Source organism: Barbus barbus (genome assembly GCF_936440315.1).
Source record: "Barbus barbus genome assembly, chromosome: 3".
Taxonomy (NCBI): Eukaryota; Metazoa; Chordata; class Actinopteri; order Cypriniformes; family Cyprinidae; genus Barbus; species Barbus barbus.
In genome coordinates, this window is record NC_136731.1 from 12,648,222 (window position 1) to 12,671,270 (window position 23,049).

Here is a 23,049-nt window from a genome sequence, read left to right on the forward strand (position 1 = left end):
TGTTACTGCTAACACTCATCTCGTCTCAGACGAACTCATTCTCCACCCTGCTATTATTCTGACTAGGAAAGATGGACTCATGGCCGGATGTCATCAACTTCTACCTCCGGTCAACGCCAAAATAAGTGCACTACTTCCTAAACTTAGGAAAACTGATGGATAAGAAAGCAGATCAGCTTAACTTTATTTTATTTCCCTCACATGAATATTACATAATTAAGTGAGGAAACGCTAATAAATTAAAACAAGTGGGAGGCACTTATAAGCGAACCGGCTCATAAGAGTCATTAATTCGGGAATCAAACAACAACGGTCACGCCCTTGCCCTGTTTTGATTCACTAAAAGGAACCGACTCAAAAGAATCATTCAAGAATCTGACTTCACACTGATTCCTTTGAACGCTGTGGGTCCAGCTGAAGTGCATAAAACAATGATAACATGTTTAATTCTGTAAATTTGAGCTGTGCATATGTGACACTCAATAAAAGGGAAATATTTTGTATTTTTTTATGTACAATTTTAATTGAGCAGTTTTATTTTTTTTCAGAATTTTTAAAATGTGAAATTAGACATTCAGAAAAAGAAAGAAAAAAGAGACTAGGCCAAATAACTTCAAGCTTCTGTTTTTTCTCAGGAAAACAGGTTACCAGAATAGCAATTCTAGAATAGCAATTTTGTCTTCATTTTGAACAATATGTGTATTGTTTAGTAATTTCAAACCAATTTTCCTTTTTAATATACTGTATGGCCTGTCTTATCATAAGGAATATTATTTAATTAATCTGCTACTTCTATTGGCTAAAGTTTGTATATATAAATGTAAATATTGGAAAATAAGCCTTTGTTTTTAGCTTTAAAGTCAGAGGTTCAAGAAACCCTAAACATGCCTAAACATGAAAAACAAAAAGCTGTAAAATGTGTTCGTATTTGTAAACATTGCCATGTTTTATTTAACTTTATCTTTTTATTTAGTTTTATTCATCCTAATGTGTTTGTACCCCTGGCTGTATTTGTAATTCTTTAAGACAAACTAAATAAATAAAACACAACTATATAAGTGCAGGGAGGGATGGGCGCTAGCTGGCGGACTTTTATTCTGTACTAGGGAACCGAGCGGAAGTGCGCTTGTAAATCTGTTGGAGACGTTTCCTGTCTTGGGTGGTGGCTTCAAACTTTCTTACTCGACTTCATTCCTCTGTGTGGGAATGAGAGAAGGAAGAAAATTAGCTGTTTAAAAGCGTCATACTGTGCAGCCGAATAAGCGTTGTTGTGAACGGCGTCGTTTGTTTGACTAATCTTGATACATTTCTCGCGGAGGGAAAGTAAATATCGAGTTAAAGTCATGCAGGCCATCAAGTGTGTGGTCGTCGGGGACGGGTGAGTAACTTTACTGTCTCTCCACGGTCTGTGACTCTCTGTACTGACACTCTTTCACCCTAAACACGACGGGGCTCACTTTCTTTCACTGGCTGGGTCTCAAGGCCCTGTGAACCGCAACATTAAGCAGCTTTTTGGCCTCTTGGACGCGCGTGAGCTCCAGCGAGCGCATTCTCACTCCGGCGTGACGTCACGAGCACTGTCCGAGGCACTGGGTGCGTTTGACGTCACAACTAGGCTCTGATGGTCAAATGAACTACTAACTAGAAGAAACACTCATGTGATGCCAAAAGAGTGGCTTATAGGTAGCTCCCTAGGTGTTAAGACATCAGCTCCGTTATAGGGCCCTAACGATGTTACAACTGATCCTCAAACAAACAGTTTAGCATAACTTATATGGAAACTAAAGCCCATATATTTATGTCTTTATTGTAAATAAGTAGGGATATGCATTCAAAACGTGCCGTGGTACTGCCATGGTTTTGTGGATATGGTGCCATAATACAATGGTAGGGCACTCGTAAGTTTCTTGGAGTACTTTGTATTGAAGTTGTTTAGCCAAATTAATGATTGCATCACCTAATTTGATCTGATTCACCTAAATATGAGTTTCTCATTGACTTGCCAAGCGTCTCTACACAGTCTTAACCCTGCTAAAAAACAATAGAAACCATCAACAGAAGTTCCAATGGTTTCCTTTTAAAATACCATTATGAACCATTAGCTTTTTCAAGTAAAGCCATTACAAAATTCCTTTTTGTAGTGTGTTTTGGGCATTTTCCCAATAGTGTTAATCATCCCACCAATAGAATCCATCACATACCAGTAGATGCCATTATAGTTTCCATTAAAACCAATGCAATTCCCATTATAACCATTAAATCCATTACATTTTCTATTGTGTTTTGGGCTGGGTTCTGTTGTTTTTTTCCCAGCAGGGTAAGTGCTGCCTTCAACATATTCATTAGATTTCTGTAGAAATCAGCACTGTGATCAAGAAACACCCACACATCAAACACAGAATGTGAATTTATGATTGTTTTAGCAGACTTCAAGCTTCAGTAGGTGTAGAGTAAGTAAGGTCATCGCTGGACTTTGATCTGCACTTTTATAATGGACTGAATCCGTCAGGCGTTGCTCAATCTTTCATAGCATCATTTGCTGATTCATGAGTTTGTACTCTGTATTTGATCAACCAGACAATTAAAATATTTTTAGGGCTGTCAGTAGATTAACTCTATTTGATACCTATAAATTATTAACATAATCAAAACTTTGCTAGAAATAACCAGTTGTAAGGCCTTTTAGGCAAACGATCTACATTCAAGTTATAATACATGTGCTTTAGCTGTGAAATCTGTAAAAACAAATATATAAAGTAAACAAGAATAACTTATATTTTTGTAGTATTTCAAGATTAATATTTACTGGACTAATGCAACATTTGCTTGATTTTCCTTGCATTTTTCAGAAAAACCATGTTAAATTTGAGTATTAGATGTGATGCATCAGGCTTTTGTGCCTCTAAACATTAAATACTCTTTCTAAGACATGTTATTGGGAGATACAGAGTGAAAACTGATATTTATATTATATTTATATTAGTAGCCTGCTATACTGTTACAAAGATCAGAATTTCATTTTTCTTTTTGGATAAATATCAGCAGCTGCTCCAAATTTCATATGTAGTTTGGACCTCTGAATAGACTTGTTTTATAACAATAAAATGATCAATTTATCATTCCAACATATTATATATTCCATGATACTAAACGCATGCAGGTTTTTAAAGATTTAGTTTCATATTTTTGTAACAGTTCAAAAAACTGTTCCGTTTAAAAAAAACAAAAACACAAGGAAAAATAAAAATAGATTTTCTGTTATTTCATTTGTCATGTGACAGGGTTAAAATATTTTTTCACAATATTTTTTCATAGCTATATTAATGGACACTTCATTTTAAGAAAAGAAAATGAAACCATATATTTTTGGATGACATTTACCTGCTGATGAAATTTAAAACTGCTTTCAGGAAGTAAACGGCACAAAATGTTACGTCACTTTCTGGAAATCTCAGGCCTTAATGCTAGTCATATGAGAACTGTTTTGACAGCTACTTCACCAGACCAATTTTTCAGTGTTTCTTGTTACTAATGCTATCTTGTAGCAGGCCATGTGTTTATCGTGATGTGTTTATCATCTTCATTCCAGAGCTGTGGGTAAAACATGCCTGCTGATCAGCTACACAACCAATGCCTTTCCTGGAGAATACATCCCCACAGTGTGAGTACCTCTGCTTCACGTCAGGGTCCTGATCACTCACTTGAGTTTGTTCCGATAATGCAGCTGTCAATACTGATATTTTTTTTATTATGCAAGTTATTATTGTAGATTAGCTTAAAGCTTCCTCTAAGAAAAGTTGTTAAATGCGCACATTTACTGCATTCGAAACTTCCTTTGGACTGTGATTTTCACAAAGCTGAAGCAGTCTCTTGTTTTATTTCAATTCTGCATTTGTTTACAGTCAGCATTTCACAGTCAGTTTAACCTGGTGGTCACTGATTAACATTCAGAACTGCATTGCCTTTCAATTGCCAGATTTGATAATTACTCTGCAAATGTGATGGTGGATGGGAAACCAGTGAACCTGGGTCTCTGGGATACAGCAGGACAGGAGGATTATGACAGACTTCGTCCCCTGTCGTACCCTCAAACGGTAAGAACAGCAGCCAGCCTTTTTAGAAACCAATGAAGTGTTTTAAGTGTCAAACAATGTGTTTCTGTACCAACCATTTTTTTAAATGAAAACACACAAATTAAAATAACTTCAACAGATACCTTTGCATTCACACTGTATCTTTCCATGAAAGTGGACATAAATCTTGTTTTTCCACTTGTAAGTGAAGGTCTCAGCTATCCTTCTATTGTTTTTTTTTGTAGCTCATTCTAGGCTGGCACTAAAATTGTTATGGCGGGTTTACTGTACTTACCTTTTGAATGATCACTGAGGTTGCAATAAATGAATGATGATGACTGTGTGGCTTTTACAATAGCTTTGTATTGGGAATACATACAGCCATAAATGTTTGGACTATGAACTAATAGGGACTATATATAGTGACTAATCGTGAGGGATTGCATTATAACAATTAGTCATGGATTAATTTTTTCCTGTCTGTTTTTCTGAATACAATCATATTTTATCATATATATATATATATAGTCATTTTTGGTGGTGCAAAGTGGATGTAAATAGTAGAAATGCACTCCATTGGAAAATCATAAATGCTTTTGTTCCACAGGACGTGTTTCTCATCTGCTTCTCCCTTGTGAGCCCTGCCTCTTTCGAGAATGTTCGTGCAAAGGTAAGTACTTTTCAAAGTAGAATGTAGAACCAAGCTAGCAGACATTATTAGACCTTTATCTTGAAATAATTATTTCAGATTTAGCACAGTGCATGCAGTACTGAAACGACATTTCTTACTTGTGCTGGTTGTTTTAATCATTTTGAAATGTGTTGTGTGTTCAGTGGTATCCAGAAGTGAGACACCACTGTCCAAACACTCCAATCATCCTGGTAGGAACCAAGCTTGATCTGCGAGATGACAAGGACACCATTGAGAAACTGAAGGAGAAGAAGCTCACACCCATCACCTACCCTCAAGGCCTGGCCATGGCCAAAGAGATCGGTTGGTGGAACCATCACTAAAAAAAATCTCATGAAAACATGTCCATTAATAAATAAGCTATTTAATAATAGTAACAAATCTCTCAATTTAAAACTGCATTTTAAATCAGATGTTTTTTGTTATCCAATCAAGTTGCCATTAATATACCTTTAGAATTATGCATTTAATATTTGTTTTCAAATTATTATTTTTTATATAATTGTCTGACTCCATGTAGTTTTCCATACATTTGTGCCCAACCTAAAAATCAGAAGAAAAACAAATTATACTTTGAATAACAAAAGTGAACCCTGTTTTTAGGACTAATTTTAGGTTTTACTTTAATTACTGTGTTTATTTTCAGTGGACCTGATTATTTTCAGAATTTTATTAGTAATTTTTGTTCAGAAATATTGAACAGTACAAGTGAATGCTTTTGAGTTTGTTACTTTTATATAGATTAATGAGTTAAGCCCAAAGTATACTTACGGTTTTCAAAGTAGGAAGTGAAACTAAAGAGAAGGAACGACCACAAAATACTGGATAGTGCACAAACAACAGATGCCCGTATTGACAAGCACCTGTGTGAGAGGGTTATGAGAGGGCTTCAGTTTAAAAGTCCTTAAATTGTTTTTTTCAGTCATAACTTCTGGAGAAAAATAGCGCGGACATTGGACAGCGATAACTTTTTAGAGTGCACGTCTTTACAAAAACAAAGTATACACTTCACAAGTTTACACTATACAAGTGCACAGAGTTAAAAATGTTCCACTTTACTGTCATGAAAACACTTAAAGAGTGTCCTCATTACGAAGCTTTCTGATTGGAATTCAGTATTTTCTCACACAAATCATGCTTATGTTAAAAATGGTATATCTTTCAAAAAGCTCTTGTCTTTTTATTTCGCAGGGGCTGTCAAGTATCTGGAGTGCTCAGCGCTCACGCAGCGTGGCCTTAAGACGGTGTTTGACGAGGCCATCCGGGCCGTGCTCTGCCCTCCCCCTGTCAAGAAGAGGAAGAGGAAATGCCTGCTGCTCTAGAGTTCTGAGGAAAGATTGCTGTGATCCAAACTGTATTTCTGAGGGGAGAAGTGAGAAATGAGACCATGTTTTAATTTTTCATTTCCTCCATTGTAATTACCAGTACAACTTTATACCTTCACAAAACTTTTATCAATATTATCGATAGTTGTAGTGAAAAATCGATCCCCGACACATCTCCCTTAGACAGACACATACTATTGGACGACCTGCGGCCTTTGACTAATGGATATTAACTGTTAGATGGTTAACAATGTCCTGAAGTTCGTTCCTTCCATTGAGAACCCGTAATGTTTGTTTACAGTCTTTGTTTGAAAGAAATGAAGATCTTGCCAAATAGCACTACATTAGGATGGGGCGGCCCTGCAATACACCACATTTGTTGCTTTTTACCCCCTAAAGGTCCGCACCCATTTGGCAAACCACAGCTAACTGTTGGCTACTGTGAAGCAAATGTGATGTCTTGTGGTTTAACACACATTTTTTGAAAGCGATACAGTGAAGTCAGCATACCTCTCACACTTGAAACTTGAGGTTCTGTTAATGGAAGGATGAGGGGTCCGAACAGATTTTTATACTTCTTCATTATGAAGTTATGTGCACACTATTTGCCATTTGTTTTGAGGGGGGTTTTACTGTAATTTAAGGCCACACTAATTATGCACGAAAACATGTCCAAGCCACATTTCACTCCTAAATTTTAAAAGAAAACGTATTTTGCATTAAAAGAATGAAGCCTGTTTTTAGGACCATTTTCATCTATTAAATCTCCCTTATTACAATAGATGTATGTTTTTTTTTTTTTTTGTATTGAAGTAATAACATCTCAATTCAAAAAATATATATAATGATCCTAAAAATAGGCTTTATTTTGTTTAATCAAAGTATAATCTCCATCTTTCTTTGAAGGTGAAACATGGCCAGGAAATTCATGTTTTGTTGGTCCCAGTATGTCAAGAGGTCTCACAATACCTGTATTGATACCTCCAAATATTTCCAGTCCCCAAATATCAGCGTCCTGCTTAGATGTTCAACAACGGCTTTTTAAAATATCTAATGGATCACATGGGACATTTAGTGTCAACCTTAATTTAGCAGTGTATGAACACCTTGATGCTCTTTGGGCATTTATAATACACCCTCTACAGCCATATATATTTTTTTGTTAACACATTTTTAGAAACTTTCTTTTTGACACTTTTTATATTTTCTAATGTTACAAAAAGCAAGAGACTACTGTCAGAGTGTACACTACAGGAATTAGTTCATGTGAAGTAAATCTTCTCGATGCAGTTTATTCCCCTTATCGTTAATCACTAACATTTTACTTACTGTACTAATAACATGTAACTGTCAAATGTGTTTATTTCTTGAAATCGATTGCTTGTCTTATTGATTCGGACAGCACATCATGTACAAGGTATTCTGACATTTAACACGATTGCATACATACTTGAACTGTCCCGAGGCACAAATACAGAATGTGCATCATTTGTGATCACCCTATCGAGCGATGTCTATTTGCAGTTATAGCCAGATTGTAACCCTGTTTTTAGGGGTGTTCATGATGTCACTTGTTTTACAGAGATAATAAAATACAATAAATTTAGATTAAACCCTAAAACGTTGTTTTGTTTCAATTATACCCCTTGTGAAGCCCCGCCCCTTTCAGAGCTGCATTCATTGTCTTCTGTCTTCCTGTTTGTATTTTCACTTGACCAGCTAATTACTGGTTAAAGGAACACTCCACGTTTTTTTGAAAATAGGCTCATTTTCCAACTCCGTAAGAGTTAAGTTGAGTTTTACCGTTTTTGAATTCATTCAGCCGATCTCCGGATCTGGCGGTAGCACTTTTAGCTTAGCTTAGCATAGATCATTGAATCTGATTAGACCATTAGCATATTGCTCAAAAATGACCGAAGAGTTTCGATATTTTTCATATTTAAAGCTTGACTCTTCTGTAGTTACATCGTGTACTAAGACTGACGGAAAATGAAAAGCTGTGATTTTCTAGGCCGATATGGCTAGGAACTATACTCTCATTCTGGCATAATAATCAGGGCACTTTGCTGCCCAACCATGGGTGCAGCAGGCACAATGATATTACGCAGCGCCTGAAAGTACTTTCAGGGACTACTTTTCATATTTGAGCAATATGCTAATGGTCTAATCAGATTCAATGATCTATGCTAAGCTAAAAGTGCTACCGCAGACCAAGAGATTGGCTGAATGGATTCGAAAACTAAAACTCAACTGTTTAACTCTAGGGGAGTTGGAAAATGAGCCTATTTTTTTTTTAAAAGTGGAGTGTTCTTTTAAGTCTAGAAGGGATACAGCTACAGCTACTGGGCATGCGCACATCAATATAGCCTGACTTTTATTACACTGAAGAATGATAATTACTGTATTTACGTTATTGTAAGGGATAGGTGTAGACATTAAAACAATCTAATAGGTAGAAAATTTAATTTATTGTTGGTTATTGTCAACGCCGATGCTAGAGCGCTACCGCAAAAAATGGAGGTTCAAAGACAAAATACTTGGCGCACAAGGTTTATACGTTGGCTATGAAAAAGAGGAAGGCTTTTATGGTTAAAAAAACATGTACAACCCATTTAACCTAAATGTGACACTGCTTAATAAAACTTCATATTCAATTTAAAAAATGTGTAGGATTTTAGCCTTCAGCAGTTGATTAGATTGTACGATTGGGGCAGGACCCCCAAAAGTATGTGATTTGAAATTTACTGTGGTAACTGCCACTCGGTTCTGGATACAATTGTTTTTACGCCAAACACTTACGCTGTAAAGGCCATATGACTGGCAGCAACATAAGAACAAACCGTCTCAAACCATTAATTAGTGGCCATCATGAGTGGTGAGGCTAAAGACAGCGAGGAAAAACTACATTTGACACTCAAGTGAAGTTTGGCAAACTTTTATTAACTATATAGTGCACAGTTGATTGTTGTTTGTAACCAAAAGAATATGGCAATAAATACATTACACAGTTCAGTTCTGTACAATTTAAGTCAAGTGAGTGATGCTGTTAGTTTCCGTCCACGTATTGTAATAATGTCCCTGATGTTATCTGTACGCTACAAACAGATATAAAAAAGATCACATTTCAGACCTTGTCCTCGCAATTACAATTCAAATCAATTCAACCATACAGCAGTCTTACCATTCCACTAACTCTGCTCCGATTATACCATGAATGTGATACTTCATCTGGAATTTGACCTGTGAAGTTGTGCGGCGTCCCTCCAATTTAGTCTTGAGGATTTCACCGTATTTGGATTTCTTAACCATGCCGAGAACAGCTTTGCGTCCTGTTAGAAAAAAAGACCATATATTAAACCATACCAAATGGAAACCCACTGCATGTGTCTAATGTTAAAAACCTACCCTTAATGAAGTACTTAATGAATTTGCCAGAGTTTGGGACTGAAAGCCACCAGCTGCCTGCATCCCTCACAGTGAGGACGCCTGATTTCACCAGCTGCCTGCATCCAAAGCATCTTCAAATAAGCACCAGAGACAGTGAAAAACATGAACATTTGTGTCCTTATCCTTACGTTATCTCGGAGTCTGTAAAGAGAAACTCTTTAAGCATTTTCTCCTTGTTGACATTTCAAATCGGAGCAACTAGGAATTAGTTTGGCCAGACATTTCTCTACAGTTTCCAGCGTTCCTCTGCCAGCTTCCCCCTGCAGGACTTTAGCTCTGTAATCTTCTGCAAACACCAAAGCGACGGCCTCGGAGTCGAACCCCAGCTGGAACATCAACAGCTCGCCGTTTTCCCTCAACTCATTCTGACGAGGAAAAGAGAAGACCAGAGCCTCTGAATGCGTTAAGGTTATTATTAAATGATCTGCCACACTTTGCCAAGATGAATATTTATAGGTAGGCCTAAAACAATCTGATCTTACCACCTGCTTGTCCACTGCGGTTTTGTCATTGTGTAAACTGTAGAGCTGGTGTTTTAAGACCACTGGTGGGAGGCTGTCGTTGAAGAGCTTGTGTGAAAACAGTGTCACGAGGTACTGCAAGCTTGACCTGATATCAGCTGCTCCCATCTGCTGAACAAACACTATACAGCATGGGTATTGGCTCTAGCTCTGATGGGGGTCCGAGCCTGCGTCACAATGTGCACACTACCCATCCTAAATGGATGCACATTGGGACGCAAGGCAATTGTAGCAGTTACATATTGTATAGGCCTGGTTTCACAGACAGGGCTTAGGTTAAGCCAGGTTTAGGCATTAGCTCAATTAGGACATTTAAGTAGCTTTTATAAATATGCCTTAGAAAAAAATAAATAAATACTGGTGTGCATGAGACAAAACAAAGGCACTGCCATATTTTAAGATCAGTTAGTGCAAGTTTCTTTCAGTTGAAACAGCTCAGACTTACATTTTAGTCTGGGATTAGGCCTAAGCCTTGTTTGTGAAACCGGGGGATAGTGTAGTATTTTAAGCCTGTACTGTTTAGCATGTGTATAGTAATATATATTACTATATTTACATGCTTTATGGTCTTAGCAAAGCCGTTAAAATAATCATTACTGATGTACAGACTGATATACGTTCGTGCACTTTAATTTGCACAATGTGGTTAAGACATCAATTAATTTAGTATTTTTGTTTAATCCATATTTTTATTTTCACAAAACGAGGTGGGATGAAACAATATTGGCCGAATGATACAGAGTACATAATCAGAGAATGCAAATCATAGCATGCATATATTATTATTATTTTTGTAAATGTAAATGTGATAATTTGGTTTTGGATTAATTTTAGCAGAAATATTAATCTTAAATCTTGAGATAACAGAAGTAGTATTTTAAGGAGGACTTTTTAAATGGTACGTCTACTACGCTGTCTCAATCTAATACATGTTAAGTGTGTGTTTTTTTTAAGGCAACTGTTTTTAAGGGGTTTAAACGCAACATAAGGTCTTACCTTGGCTGTCTTCGGTAACACTGTCGGCTGCACATCTGCGTCTCCTCGTCAAACAGAAGGTGTCTGCGATCATCAGGGCTCTTTTTCTGTTCATTTCTTGCTGGTTTTAAGCTCTGCCACTTCTTCATTTAACTGTTTTCCTCATGTAAGTTACCTAGCTTGTATGCTAGCTGAGAACAGCACAAAATGTTTATGTATTTAAAATTTTCTTGCCGAAGTGACACATAAACACAGTTTTTGTTTTCAGAAATATATATATATATTTTTTATAAGTTCTACTCTTTTTAACTTTTAAATGTTTGTTCACAGTTCATCAACAACACAACGGCTGCCTGCTTGTCCTCTGTAGGGTCACACAGGGACAAAAGGGCCACCCAGGCTTGTAGCAAATGTTGGGCCCCTGTCACAGAACTGAGGGGTGGACCACCTTTCCCCCTCACCTGTCCCACCAGGCCTGACTGTCTAAATGCCATATTTTAAATTCACATTTTAAATACTGAACAGACTGCTTTATTTTTATGATTCATAACTTTTTATTTGCAAGAGTCTACATAGTAACAGATAGATTAACAAAATAAACAATACCTGCACACTACAGTGTTGTTCTCAGTATCGATTTGTGATAATATAGCAAGAACTATTGGAACACACCCATTTTAATTATTTCATTTAACTATTTGAAAATGAGTAAAAAACAAGGTTTTCTGTTAATGCTATTAACAATGACGAGTAAATAATTCATTAAAACATCAGCATGTACCATTTATATATATATATATATATATATATATATTCAGTTAAGTAATCATTGCATTATTTTTTTTTTCATTAGGCTAATAATATTAACAATACATTAGAGAAAACATTATTCTTTTAAAGGGATAGTTCGCCCCAAAAAAATAAAAATTCTTTCATTATTTACATTATTTATTTTCAAACCTGTATAAGTTTCTGTTGAACACAAAAGAAGATATTTTGAAGAATGTGGGTAACTAAACCGTTGCTGGTCCCCACTGACTTCCATAGTATGGAAAAAATACTATGGAAGTCAATGGGGATCATCAACATCAACCTTTTTGCTCAAACTATCCCTTTAAATCAACGAAGCTGTCAATCACTTCAGCTTTATACACTGTAAAATAAAAAAATTAAAAAGTTGGGCAAACTTAAAAGTTTAAGGTAACCAGCTTCAGCTTTATACAACAAGTTGAGAAAACTCAAAAATCTGCTGAAGCTGGTTGCCTTAAACTTTTAAGTTGGCTCAACTTTTTTTCTTTTTTTGTACAGTTTACAAAAATGACTCAGTTATACCAATTAGGGAGTATTCCAGTTATTATTTATCTATTATTTTCGTTGTTGGCACCATAATTGGGATTGTTCATTCATTCAAAAGCCAACATTGATATAATTATAAATAATACAATATAAAATAAAGCTCCACCCGCTTCCAGATTGAGAAAACACCCCGGATGCATGGCCAGTTCATCACAGGGCCACCACACACACACACACGCACACACACACACACAAAATCAAACAATCAAACAATCCTACTCACCTGTCCTGCATGTTTTTGGATTGCGGGGGAAACCGGAGACCTGGAGGAAACTTATTGTGGGTTTATTATTTGTAATTAGTGAAACTCTAATTCATCACAAATATAATGTATATGTCAGGCTGGTATGAAAACAAAATATGATAGAGATGCCTTGTCCTTTAGTGTTGTTGTCTCTCTGTACACCATCAAACATAATGAAAACCCTAGTGGAAGAGTCTGCTAATGTGCAGTGATTGTTTTCATGTATGGCCTCCGGTGCCTTTGTGAACCATAGAATGGCCTCCTGTTTGACTGTCCCAGCAAGTAATTAATGCTCTGTTGTGATGTCTAACAATAAACTGAATGCTGAGGCCTCACAAAATCTCATCTGTAGTCTTAGTAACAGACACAAAATATAGGATCAAATTTAACAGACAGATGGTTTGGATATGAGCTGGGTTGTATTCAAAGAGCTGCGACCCTTTAAAAGAGCCAAACGATCCTTGTTTCCCTCAAAAACTATAAACCGTCAGCTGAAGTTTCTCTTGGGAGTTTGCTAGCAAAGGTAAACCTTTATCAGTTTTATATCCTTAAAAAAGATATATGCATGTAAAAGAAGGTGTAATTGCTTATTTTTATTGATTGTTTGTTTGTAGGAACTGAAATGGTTCTTCCACACAGGATTTCATTGTTGCTCCTCCTCTGTTCATCTCCACTAGGTAAACTGTTTCTCCAGTTGTAGTAAATACACTTGTAATCTCATGTAATTGAAATGCTATGTGATTATTATAATGATTATTTTCATGCTGATAAAAAAGCCTTCCCAAGAGGATGAGCTTGATTTTTTATAGATGTATACAATCAAGAGTCCACTGGTGAAAATGCAACATTTTTCAATATAAATGTTGGTAACACTTTGCTTTTAAGGACCAATTCTCACTAATAGTAGCATGCATATTATTAAGATTGGCTATGTATTAGTAGCTAACTTATAAGGCACATATTAAAGCCTTATTCCGCATGACCATATTTTAGATCCCCTAATCTGATGACCTTACTATTAATATGCAGCAAATTAGGAGTTTATTGAGGCAAAAGTCCAAGTTAATAGTTAGTAGTGAGAACCGTTCCCAAAACTAAAGTGTTCATGAGTCTTGGTGTTTCTTTGTAATTGCCTGTGTGAAATTTACTTAATTTGTATCATAACTGACTTTTTCATGTAGTTAATAACATGTTCATTTGGTTCTGAAGTGTTTGCTAGCGGTAACTCCACCGTGGCTCCCTGTGATCGTCGCTGTTTGGCAAATGCTCGGGTTCAGAAAGAACTGTTCAGTGCACCACAGAGTGATAACTGTACCATCATAGTGAACATCACTTCAATACATTATGAGACACTGTCTTTCGTAAGTGCCACTTGTGTCTTATTGATCATGTTAAAGAAAACACAAATATATTTACACATAACTGTGTGTCAATTTTCCACCATGTGTTAGGATACAAAGGACATGAAAATGACCAGCCGTATCAAGGTAAACATGGTGAGTAGACAGTTTTTAAGTGTCACTACCATCCTCCTCAAAAACCTTTTGGTCTGGTACAGTAATCGTCCCATGTACACATTCAGTTATCTGAATACTAATAAATATTCTATAGTGTCAAATTAATATCACATGAGCTAGAGTGCTGTTGTACTGAATTTTAGAACAGCAGAAGCTGTGCTGATATCCAGTACAACATTATTATCAAGAGTGTGATATTTCTTATTTTCAGCAGTTCTATAAACAAGGATAATATTGAGTAACTGACTGTGCATTTATCCCACTTATTACACAGCTACTTACAATGAAACAAAAATACTTCATTTAAATTATTTTGTGTTAAGAAACTTGAGTGTGTAGAGATATGAGGCATGATAGCACAGCAACAAATTATATTAAATTGAAACAACTATTCTTTTTTTTTTTACAGTGTGTAATTTAGTGTCATAGTGTTACATGTAAATACCATGCAATAATTCAGAATTTCATAGAACTGTTTTATTGCAAAACAAAATGAGAAGCTGTGCTAACACTTTAGTAAAGATACCAATTCTCACTGTTAACTAGTTGCTTATTAGCCTGCCTATTATTAACATATCGACTGTTTATTAGTATTTATAAAGCACATATTCTGCATTACCATATTCTACATCTCGAATCCTACCCAATACCTAAACTTAACAGCTGCTTTACTAACTATTAATAAATATCAAATTAGGAGCTTATTGAGGCTAAAGCCGTAGTTAATGCTTTGTTAATAGCTAGAGTTGTGACCTTAAAATAAAGTGTGACCGAAGCGGTTTCTTTCACTAAAATGTAAAATGTATTTTAATAATCATCACAAATAGAAAGTAAAGAATGCATTTCTTCTATTTTCTGAGCCGCAGGAATGGAAGGATCCTGATCTTGGATGGATGCAAGAGAAATCTAGATTTCCAACAATTGTTATGCCAGTTGATAAAATCTGGATTCCTCGGATAGTTTTGGACAACGCGTGAGTCTCAAGATTGATGCTGAGTTATGGCATATATTATTTATTTATTTTGATGCTGTTAATGTCGTAATTTCCCTCTATTTGCACTCAGAATAGAAACGACCATGGAGCCGTACACTAATGATGTCCAGGTGAGGCGGGATGGGACTGTGAACCATGCGGTTGTTTTGTTCACAACGGTGAGCTGTCAAATCAACCTCTTCAACTACCCCTTTGTGATGGGGACGTGCCCTGTGGCCATCAATGGATGGAGCCAGAAAAGTAAGGCTGAAATCACAAGAATATTTGTTAAACAGATTATGACCATTTGTTTTTAACCAGGGGAATATTTTTTCGACTTGTATTATGCAAACGTTGTAAGTGCCTGTTTTCCACAGTTTGCGCTAAGCACAGAGCTATGTGTAAATACAGTCTATAATAGCCTAGTTTACTTGGAAATGAGACGTGTTTGCACTGAAAAGAATGACTATGACTTCATTTAAATATCTCATGGCCCGATTAAGGTGAATTACAGCAACTGTTTAGTGAATTGGCCCTGTGGAAGTTATATTTGAATAACTTGAATATGTCCTCTTGTTCGTTTGATCCAGCTTGCGCGCTCACACTCCAGATCGCTGATAATGTGACTTTGGTTGGCGGCAGTCGAGGAGAGTGGCAGACTACCAGAGTGATCAAAATTGTGGATTCATCAAGTCGTGTTTATCTCCTAGTAAATCAATTATTCATTCAATCCTAAACTTCTGATTAAGAGCATTGAGAGCCTGTTACACTCTAAAAATGCTGGGTTAAATAGGGGAAAGGGAAGTGGTGTGTGGCCAAGTATGGTGACCCATACTCGGAATTTGTGATCTGCATTTACACAATAGTGAACATACACCTGGAGCAGTGGGCAGCCAATGCTGCGGCGCCCAGTGCCTTGCTCAAGGGTCTCACCTCAGTCGTGGTATTGAAGGTGGAGAGAGTGTTTGTTATTCACTCCCCCATCTACAATCCCTGCCAGACCTGGGACTCGAACCCACAACCTTCGGGTTATAAGTCCAACTCTCTATCCATTAGGCCATGACTGCCCAAATACAACCCAGCGATGGGTAAAATATGGACGAACCCAGTGATTATGGAAATAAATATGGACGAACCCAGAACCCATCGCTGGGCTGTATTTAACCCAGCATTTTTTAGTGTGTACCTTAAAACATAGGCTAAATGGTCCATTGTACAACCATATACACAGGCCTCAAGTAAGTGATGACTTTAATGTCATGGTTCTCAACCCGGGGACCAGGGCCCACTTACATTAATATATGAATTTTATTAGATAAAAATAATCGAATTATTAAAATGCTAATAAAAACAAAGCATTAGGATGTGAACTGAATTTAGTTATTTTTTAATACAATTTATCCCTTAAACCAACTATTGTTTTTACTGAAGAACAGTCACACTTTATTTTAAGATCCAATTCTCACTATTAACTAACTATTAACACTGACTTTTGCCTCAATAAACTCCTAATTTTCTGCTTTTTAATAGTTATTAAGGTAGTTGTTTAGGATTAAGGGGTCTGGAATATGGTCATATTAATGCAGATTATGTGCTTTTTAAGTATATAAACAGCCAATATGCTATTAATATGTATGCTAATCAACTAAAACCAAATAATTCGTTTACAAATTAGGATTTATTCTTACTTAGCCACACATTAGTTGACTCAAAACAACTGTGTCACATCTGCCGACATTTTTTGCTTTCGCCCTATTTTGTCAGAGATCTTACAGGTTTCTGCACCATATAAACATAAACAATTACAAAAGACTGAATTCGGTAACTTACCGCCTGAGACATGCAGCAACTCCATCTGAATCTCCCTCCCTGACCGTGTAAATGATGTTTACACAGGAACTAGTCTGAAAAATCAGCGATTGATTCTAGTCTAAGAAAACAGACAGTGATTTTAATATCTTGTCATGTGATTTAGGTAGGCCTAACATTTTAGAACAGGGAACACATATTCATTATTAATTATGACTTTTCCCCTCAATAAACTCCTAATAATTAATAGTTAGTAAGGTAGTTGTTTAGTTTAGGTGTGGGGTAGGATTAAGGGATCTAAAATATGGTCATGCAGAATAAGGCATTAATATGTGCTTTATAAGTATTAATATACAGCCAAGATGCTACATGCATGCTAATAAGCAACTAGTTAATAGCGAGAATAGGTCCTTAAATAATTTGTGAATTAAGGAAATGAACCATAATTGTTTATTAATAAATCGCTTTTGCCTTTGAACAGGTCGCTCTGCATATTAACCCCTTCAGTGCTTTTGTGACCCTGATCCTGCCCAGCGGACTGGTACTGCTGGCTGACCTGGTGAGCTTTGCACTGCCATTCGAAGGAGGAGAACGCAACTCTTTTAAGGTCACTTTGGTCCTGAGCTTCACCATGTTCCTCCTCATCCTCAACGATCACCTGCCTAATGGTGGCTACTGTAGCCCCCTCCTCCGTAAGTGAATAAAAAAAGAGAGGGAGAAACATCTGCGCTGTTTTGAACAAAACTTGGTGGTATGCAGGTGCAGTTTTACTGTGCTGATTCTGACAGTGCTTTTACTGTACTTTTGACAGTGTTTAGTCCTAACAGCATGCTTTAAAAAAGACAGGCTTTTAATATAGAAAATAAGTAGTCAAAATCACTAGCGTCACATTATCATGCACAATAATAAGTAGATGGCATTTTCTCTGTTTTCTCCTCTAAAGATTACCACTTCAGCTTCTGTCTGGTGTGTTTGGTCATGAGTATGCTGGCCTCCATAGTGCTAACACGTCTGTCTGTAGACGACAGCTTCTTGGTGTGCAGACGCTCCGCCAAAGTTCATCCATCAAACAGCACCAAAACAAATGACGGCCTGGATCAGGAGAAAGGTATGAGATGATGAGAAACACAGGTTAATTAGCTTTTAAAGCCTTTACTTCAAGTATGAAACAAACAATAACAACAAAAAAGTGCAAATGTGTAAGGTAATATGTTTTTCAATAGTAATAGTCTTTCTCATATCCTGGCCTAAAGTTAACATCTAAATGCCATTCACAATGCATTTAAAAAAATAAAAATGGTGACCAGTACTTAATTGTATCCATCAGCCACCCATATACTGTATACAACTACTCAAATAGGGAAATTGACACAAATGTACTTGATTGACAAAATTATGTTTCGGTAAAATGCTTAAAATCAGGATTAAAACCTTCATCAGTGGCATCATAAATTGTGCTTCTTTAGCTCAAATTATACAAAAGTGGTGCAACTGTTTGGTGAATTCAACCATTCTTTTTTTCAATTTATTTTTGTGCTAGTGGTGCAGAAATGACACACTTCAGTTTTATTTAGATCAACATTAAAATGACATAAATAATTTGGTCTGCATCAACAGATACAGGTGTGATTACAACAAAGTCTGGTGATCTGGCTTCAGAGACGGCTTCACTCCAGAAAATAGGGACATTTTTGGAGACCATGGATGAAAAAGAAAAGGAGGCTCAGAGAAAAGTGGCATTTGCTTACCTCTTAGACAAATTCTGCTTTGGCTTTTTTATAATCATCTACATACTTTATGCCATAATTATGCTTATTATCACCCGAACAGACATTTGTAAGGTTGATAATCTAGACTTCTGGGATGAATCCCACCAAGAAGATGCCGACTATGACTACTCATACTCAGACTCATAAACATACCAATAGTCCCTTTCACTGCACTGTTGTTTCTCAGATCAGCGCTGTTTTTTTTTTCTTTCTTCTAATTTGTGCATATAATCTGTAGCAAACTTTGCAAAGTAATGACTGAATAATGTACAGGACATAACATACTGATTTATTCATGTTCATAAGAATATCAACAAAATCAATCCAAAACAAAATACAAAATAGCTTAACTTGTAATTCTCACTGCATGTCTTATTAAATGTGCAATCTTTCTGCATGCTATTGAGATTGAGCAATTTTATTTGTATTAAACCACTATATTCTCAAAGGTATTTTTGTAGCATTAATTATAACAACAAATAGAAATGTTATTTTAATCAAACCTGAAAATGTTGTCATTCTTAATATATGTTGTGGATCATTTATCAGTGCACATACTTCTAAATAAATAAAATTTATTCTAAAAAATAAAAAAAGGGTTATGTTTACTTGCATGGTAAACATCATTAAGCATCAGAGCATACATGTCCTTTCCATGGGTGTGGAGGCACTCTTTTTATACTCAAAACATAGTCTTTATCCTATTTGCCAGCCTCATTGTGGATATGCATTCAGAATTTTTTCTTTTTTTTTCTTTTCAGGTATTTCAGGTTTTTGCTGGTTGCTGGTCTGTGTGGTTGTGATATATTATTTACACAGTTAATGTATATTCAGTCGCACTTTATTTTAAGGTCCAATTCTCACTATTAACAAACCATAAACTACAAAGTTTGTGTCAGGATCACAAGCTGGAGTGCTCATGAGCTCCTCCAGAGGGCACTCCACCTCACACTGTTGTCACTCCCTCAAAACCCATAATCCTTTGCCTGGACTCTTGATCATTGATTGCTTTCACCTGTGTCTTGTTACCTCATCAGTTTCCCTATTTAAAGTCTATTTTGATCCTTGCCTTGCCTTCCTGTTTATCCAGTTTTGTTTAAGTTCTCTGCCTTGTTGTATTTGTTTGGACTGACTGCCCTGTGGATGACTTTATGCCTGTTAATAGACTACGGATTCTGGACTACCCTCCAATGAAGAGGTGCACTTGGATCCTAGCCTTTGTGTCTCTGAGCTGATCATGACAGATTGCATCAATAAACTCCTAAATTGCTGCTTATAAATAGTAAGGTATATTTTAAGTGAGGTTCTTGCAGTTGCTATATGTTCACTAACAGTTTAGGATATATAAATGAGTTTTTTTAACCTTGTGAGATAACCCAGTGTAGCTGCTAAATTGTAATCCATTCTGGATTAGTTCCTAAGATTTTTACTACTTGTGGCTACTAGAGATCCAAAGTGCACCACTGCTGAATCTACAAAGTCACAGAATAATAATAATGATGGAGATAACATTTATTTATATAGCTAATTCATAGATAGCGAGGCTATGACTGATAGAGGTCAATGGGCAAATTTGTCCTGGACACTGGGCTTGCACCCCAGTTTTAAATTATGAGTAGGATAGATGAAGCAGTACGATACTGTACTTTGTGGGATCAAACACACATTTCAATAGTGTCAGACTAGATACCTGGCAATAAACACGTTTACGATTTAGAAATGTTTAAATCAATTTTAAGAAATAAGTGCACAATTATTGCCTTTGTTAACATCAGGAACATCTAAAACCTCAGGGGGAAAGAGTTTGCGGATGTGGATTCTGAATGTTCTGCATATATATCCTTTATGAACCTGTTTGTGCATGTAGATTGGTGTTTTGTTTGGCTGTGAGGCAAATGAAATGCCTGGAGTTAGTTGACACTGAGCTGGAAACAGCTTTTGTACTTATAGCCTTATATGGAGGCTTATCAGAATCTCAAAAACTGAAGTTTATGCAATTTAATATGTGGGATGAAATTTAATATGTCCTGCTTTTGTTTTTTGTTTGTCCTATTGTACATAACCCCAAAGGTTCATTGCCTTTAAAAAGCCAAGTGATGTTTGTTCATATAATCCATAAACGGTGACAACTGAAGGTGAAATTTTGCTCATGTTGACTTGCAAAGGTAAGTTTATCAGTTTTTTTTAAATGTTTCTTAAGCTACTGTGGATATGGCTACTTAAATGATGCATGTAAAAGAGATTTGACTATAAGAGAATATAAGAGATGTTTTTTGTGTGTGTTTGTAGGAACTGAAATGGTTCTTCGACACAGGATTTCATTGTCGTTCCTCATCCTTTCAAATCTGATTGGTAAACACTTCCTCTAGCTGCAGTGAATACCATTTCTACTGTAATTTTTACAGTTGAAATCATTAGTTAAAATTTTGGTCACACTTAAGAATAGGTAACACTTATTAACTATGACTTTTCCCTCAATAAATTCTTAATTTGCTGCTTATTAATAATTAGTAAGGTAGTTGTTAAGTTTAGGTATTGGGTAAAATTAGGGATGTAGAATAAGCTCATGTAGAATAAGGCATTAATATGTGCTGAATTAACACTAATACATGGCTAATACTCTAGTAATATGCATTCTAATAAGCAACTAATAGATGTAACCTGGATTCTCAAATGTTTTTTTAGATTTTTGCCTTAATTAAAAGTAATGTTTCTAACTTTTTTTTTTCTGGTCCAACAGTTTTGGTAGATTCATGTGATGGTCGATGTCTGGCAAATTCTATAATTGCCAAGAAACTGATAAGCGCACCGCATGGTGAAAACTGTTCGGTCACAGTAAACATCACTTCAATGCAATACGAGACTCTGTCGTTAGTAAGTATCAGAATTGTTTTTTTTTTTTATTCCATTCTTTCTGTCTTTTTCTATTCATGCTTGGAAAAACTAATTTATAATATTTCTGAAATAATAATATGTCTACATTTGTATTTCAATTTAACATTTTGAACTAGTATTCTAATTTAAATAAATGCAACTTTGGATTGTTTTTTATATTTACAATGAACCAAAAAAGAGGCTATAAATCTATTAAAAACTGAATAAATACTACTGAATACTGAACATAAACTCTCCCAGATGCATAACATTATTGTGGCAGAGGAAAACACAGAATAATCCAAATATATATATATTTTTTTTTTAACAATATTTAATGATTTTTTCTGCGTTACAGTTTTTTTTAAGTGAAGTTTAGCAAGTTGCTTTTTAGCTTTCATAAACATGATAGTGGTACTTCAGCTTGAATTGATGTAATGGAAGGAAATACAATTAATCGTTCAGTCTTTAATGAAAGATACTTTATACAAGAGTATGTTGTGTACAACTGTTATATTTATGTTCCAAAGTCAGATTTGTAAGTAGATGGTATTCTATAAAATCAAATACTTCAAAAATTACTGACTCACTTTTGTTCCATGTGACAAGGTATAGTTTGCACTTATTTTTATGCAATTAAATGCATTTAAAGTAAATGTTAAAATTTTCAGTGTTATAATTTTCACATTGCCAATACTCTGTCACCATTCTGTCATCATCCATATTTAGGATACAAAGAACATGCAAATGAGCAGCCGTGTCAAGGTAAACATGGTGAGCAGAAACATTTTTGATTTTGAAAAAAATAAATAAATACTCTCATAAGGCTCAGAGATTTAGTTTTACAATGGCCAAAAATGTCAGTGAATGTGTTTTTTTGAATTATATTTTCCTCCATAGAAGTGGAACGATCCTGGACTAATGTGGGATAAAAATACATCTAATGCTACAGCAATTATGTTGCCAGTTGACAAAATCTGGACCCCTGGGCTAATTTTGGTCAATGCGTAAGTGAACTTACAAGAGATTTTTGTGGTATGGCATGAATTTTTCTGTTTAGTACATGCAAACACAGTCTATTGTACTATTTTAAGGTTCTACATCAAATTGGATTTTCATTGAATTGCAACATTTTTTACATTTTCCTTTGTGACTCATACTACTTGAAACACACTAGTCATCTTTCGATACAAGAAACAAATATAGGCACACTAATTAATAATACAATTAATACATGTTCACTAATAAGCACAAGATTATATATTAAACTAAGTGCAAGAAGTCAGAGTGTTACAATTGCCCCCTTGGTGGTGTGTTTGCTTTAGTTGGGCTCTTGACCCTTGACTCTTCAATGTGAGTTTTTCTTTGGCTGTTATAACTGTGTTTGTGAAGCACATTTGATATGAGAAGTAAAGCCAAGAGAAATTATTAAGAAGTTTTGATTGACTGCTGATGGTCACCATCAATTAATGACC

General features: G+C 35.7%; 2 protein-coding genes and 1 pseudogene across 4 annotated transcripts; 2 read left to right on the forward strand and 1 right to left on the reverse strand.

Moving 5' to 3' along the window:
* Window positions 1–1,105: 1,105 nt before the first annotated feature.
* LOC306848031 (ras-related C3 botulinum toxin substrate 1) lies at window positions 1,106–7,706 on the forward strand. 2 transcript variants are annotated; one of them, XR_013782198.1, is made up of 7 exons: window positions 1,120–1,378; window positions 3,590–3,661; window positions 3,977–4,094; window positions 4,681–4,743; window positions 4,908–5,067; window positions 5,956–6,805; window positions 6,950–7,706. XR_013782198.1 is itself a non-coding variant. In XM_079382343.1 (6 exons), exons 1-6 carry the CDS (start codon window positions 1,344–1,346, stop codon window positions 6,084–6,086), a joined length of 579 nt encoding a protein of 192 aa, XP_079238469.1. In that variant the 5' UTR covers window positions 1,106–1,343; the 3' UTR covers window positions 6,087–7,706. The 2 variants fall into 2 exon arrangements, 1 of the variants encoding a protein (XP_079238469.1); XM_079382343.1 differs by having other exon boundaries at window positions 1,106–1,378; window positions 5,956–7,706.
* A 1,429-nt stretch (window positions 7,707–9,135) lies between these two features.
* On the reverse strand, window positions 9,136–11,147 carry LOC306845475 (inactive serine/threonine-protein kinase 19-like; annotated as a pseudogene). Its single transcript has 6 exons — window positions 11,054–11,147; window positions 10,019–10,179; window positions 9,665–9,901; window positions 9,495–9,592; window positions 9,271–9,418; window positions 9,136–9,184 (listed from the first exon to the last, which is right to left on the reverse strand). The product of its transcript is annotated as an inactive serine/threonine-protein kinase 19-like (transcript).
* Window positions 11,148–13,847: 2,700 nt separating this feature from the next.
* Window positions 13,848–19,282, forward strand: LOC306858015 (5-hydroxytryptamine receptor 3A-like). Its single transcript, XM_079398353.1, has 8 exons — window positions 13,848–13,993; window positions 14,084–14,128; window positions 15,016–15,122; window positions 15,214–15,383; window positions 15,713–15,831; window positions 17,413–17,623; window positions 17,875–18,039; window positions 18,549–19,282. Exons 2-8 carry the CDS (start codon window positions 14,096–14,098, stop codon window positions 18,845–18,847), a joined length of 1,104 nt encoding a protein of 367 aa, XP_079254479.1. The 5' UTR covers window positions 13,848–13,993; window positions 14,084–14,095; the 3' UTR covers window positions 18,848–19,282.
* The last annotated feature ends 3,767 nt before the right edge of the window (window positions 19,283–23,049 follow it).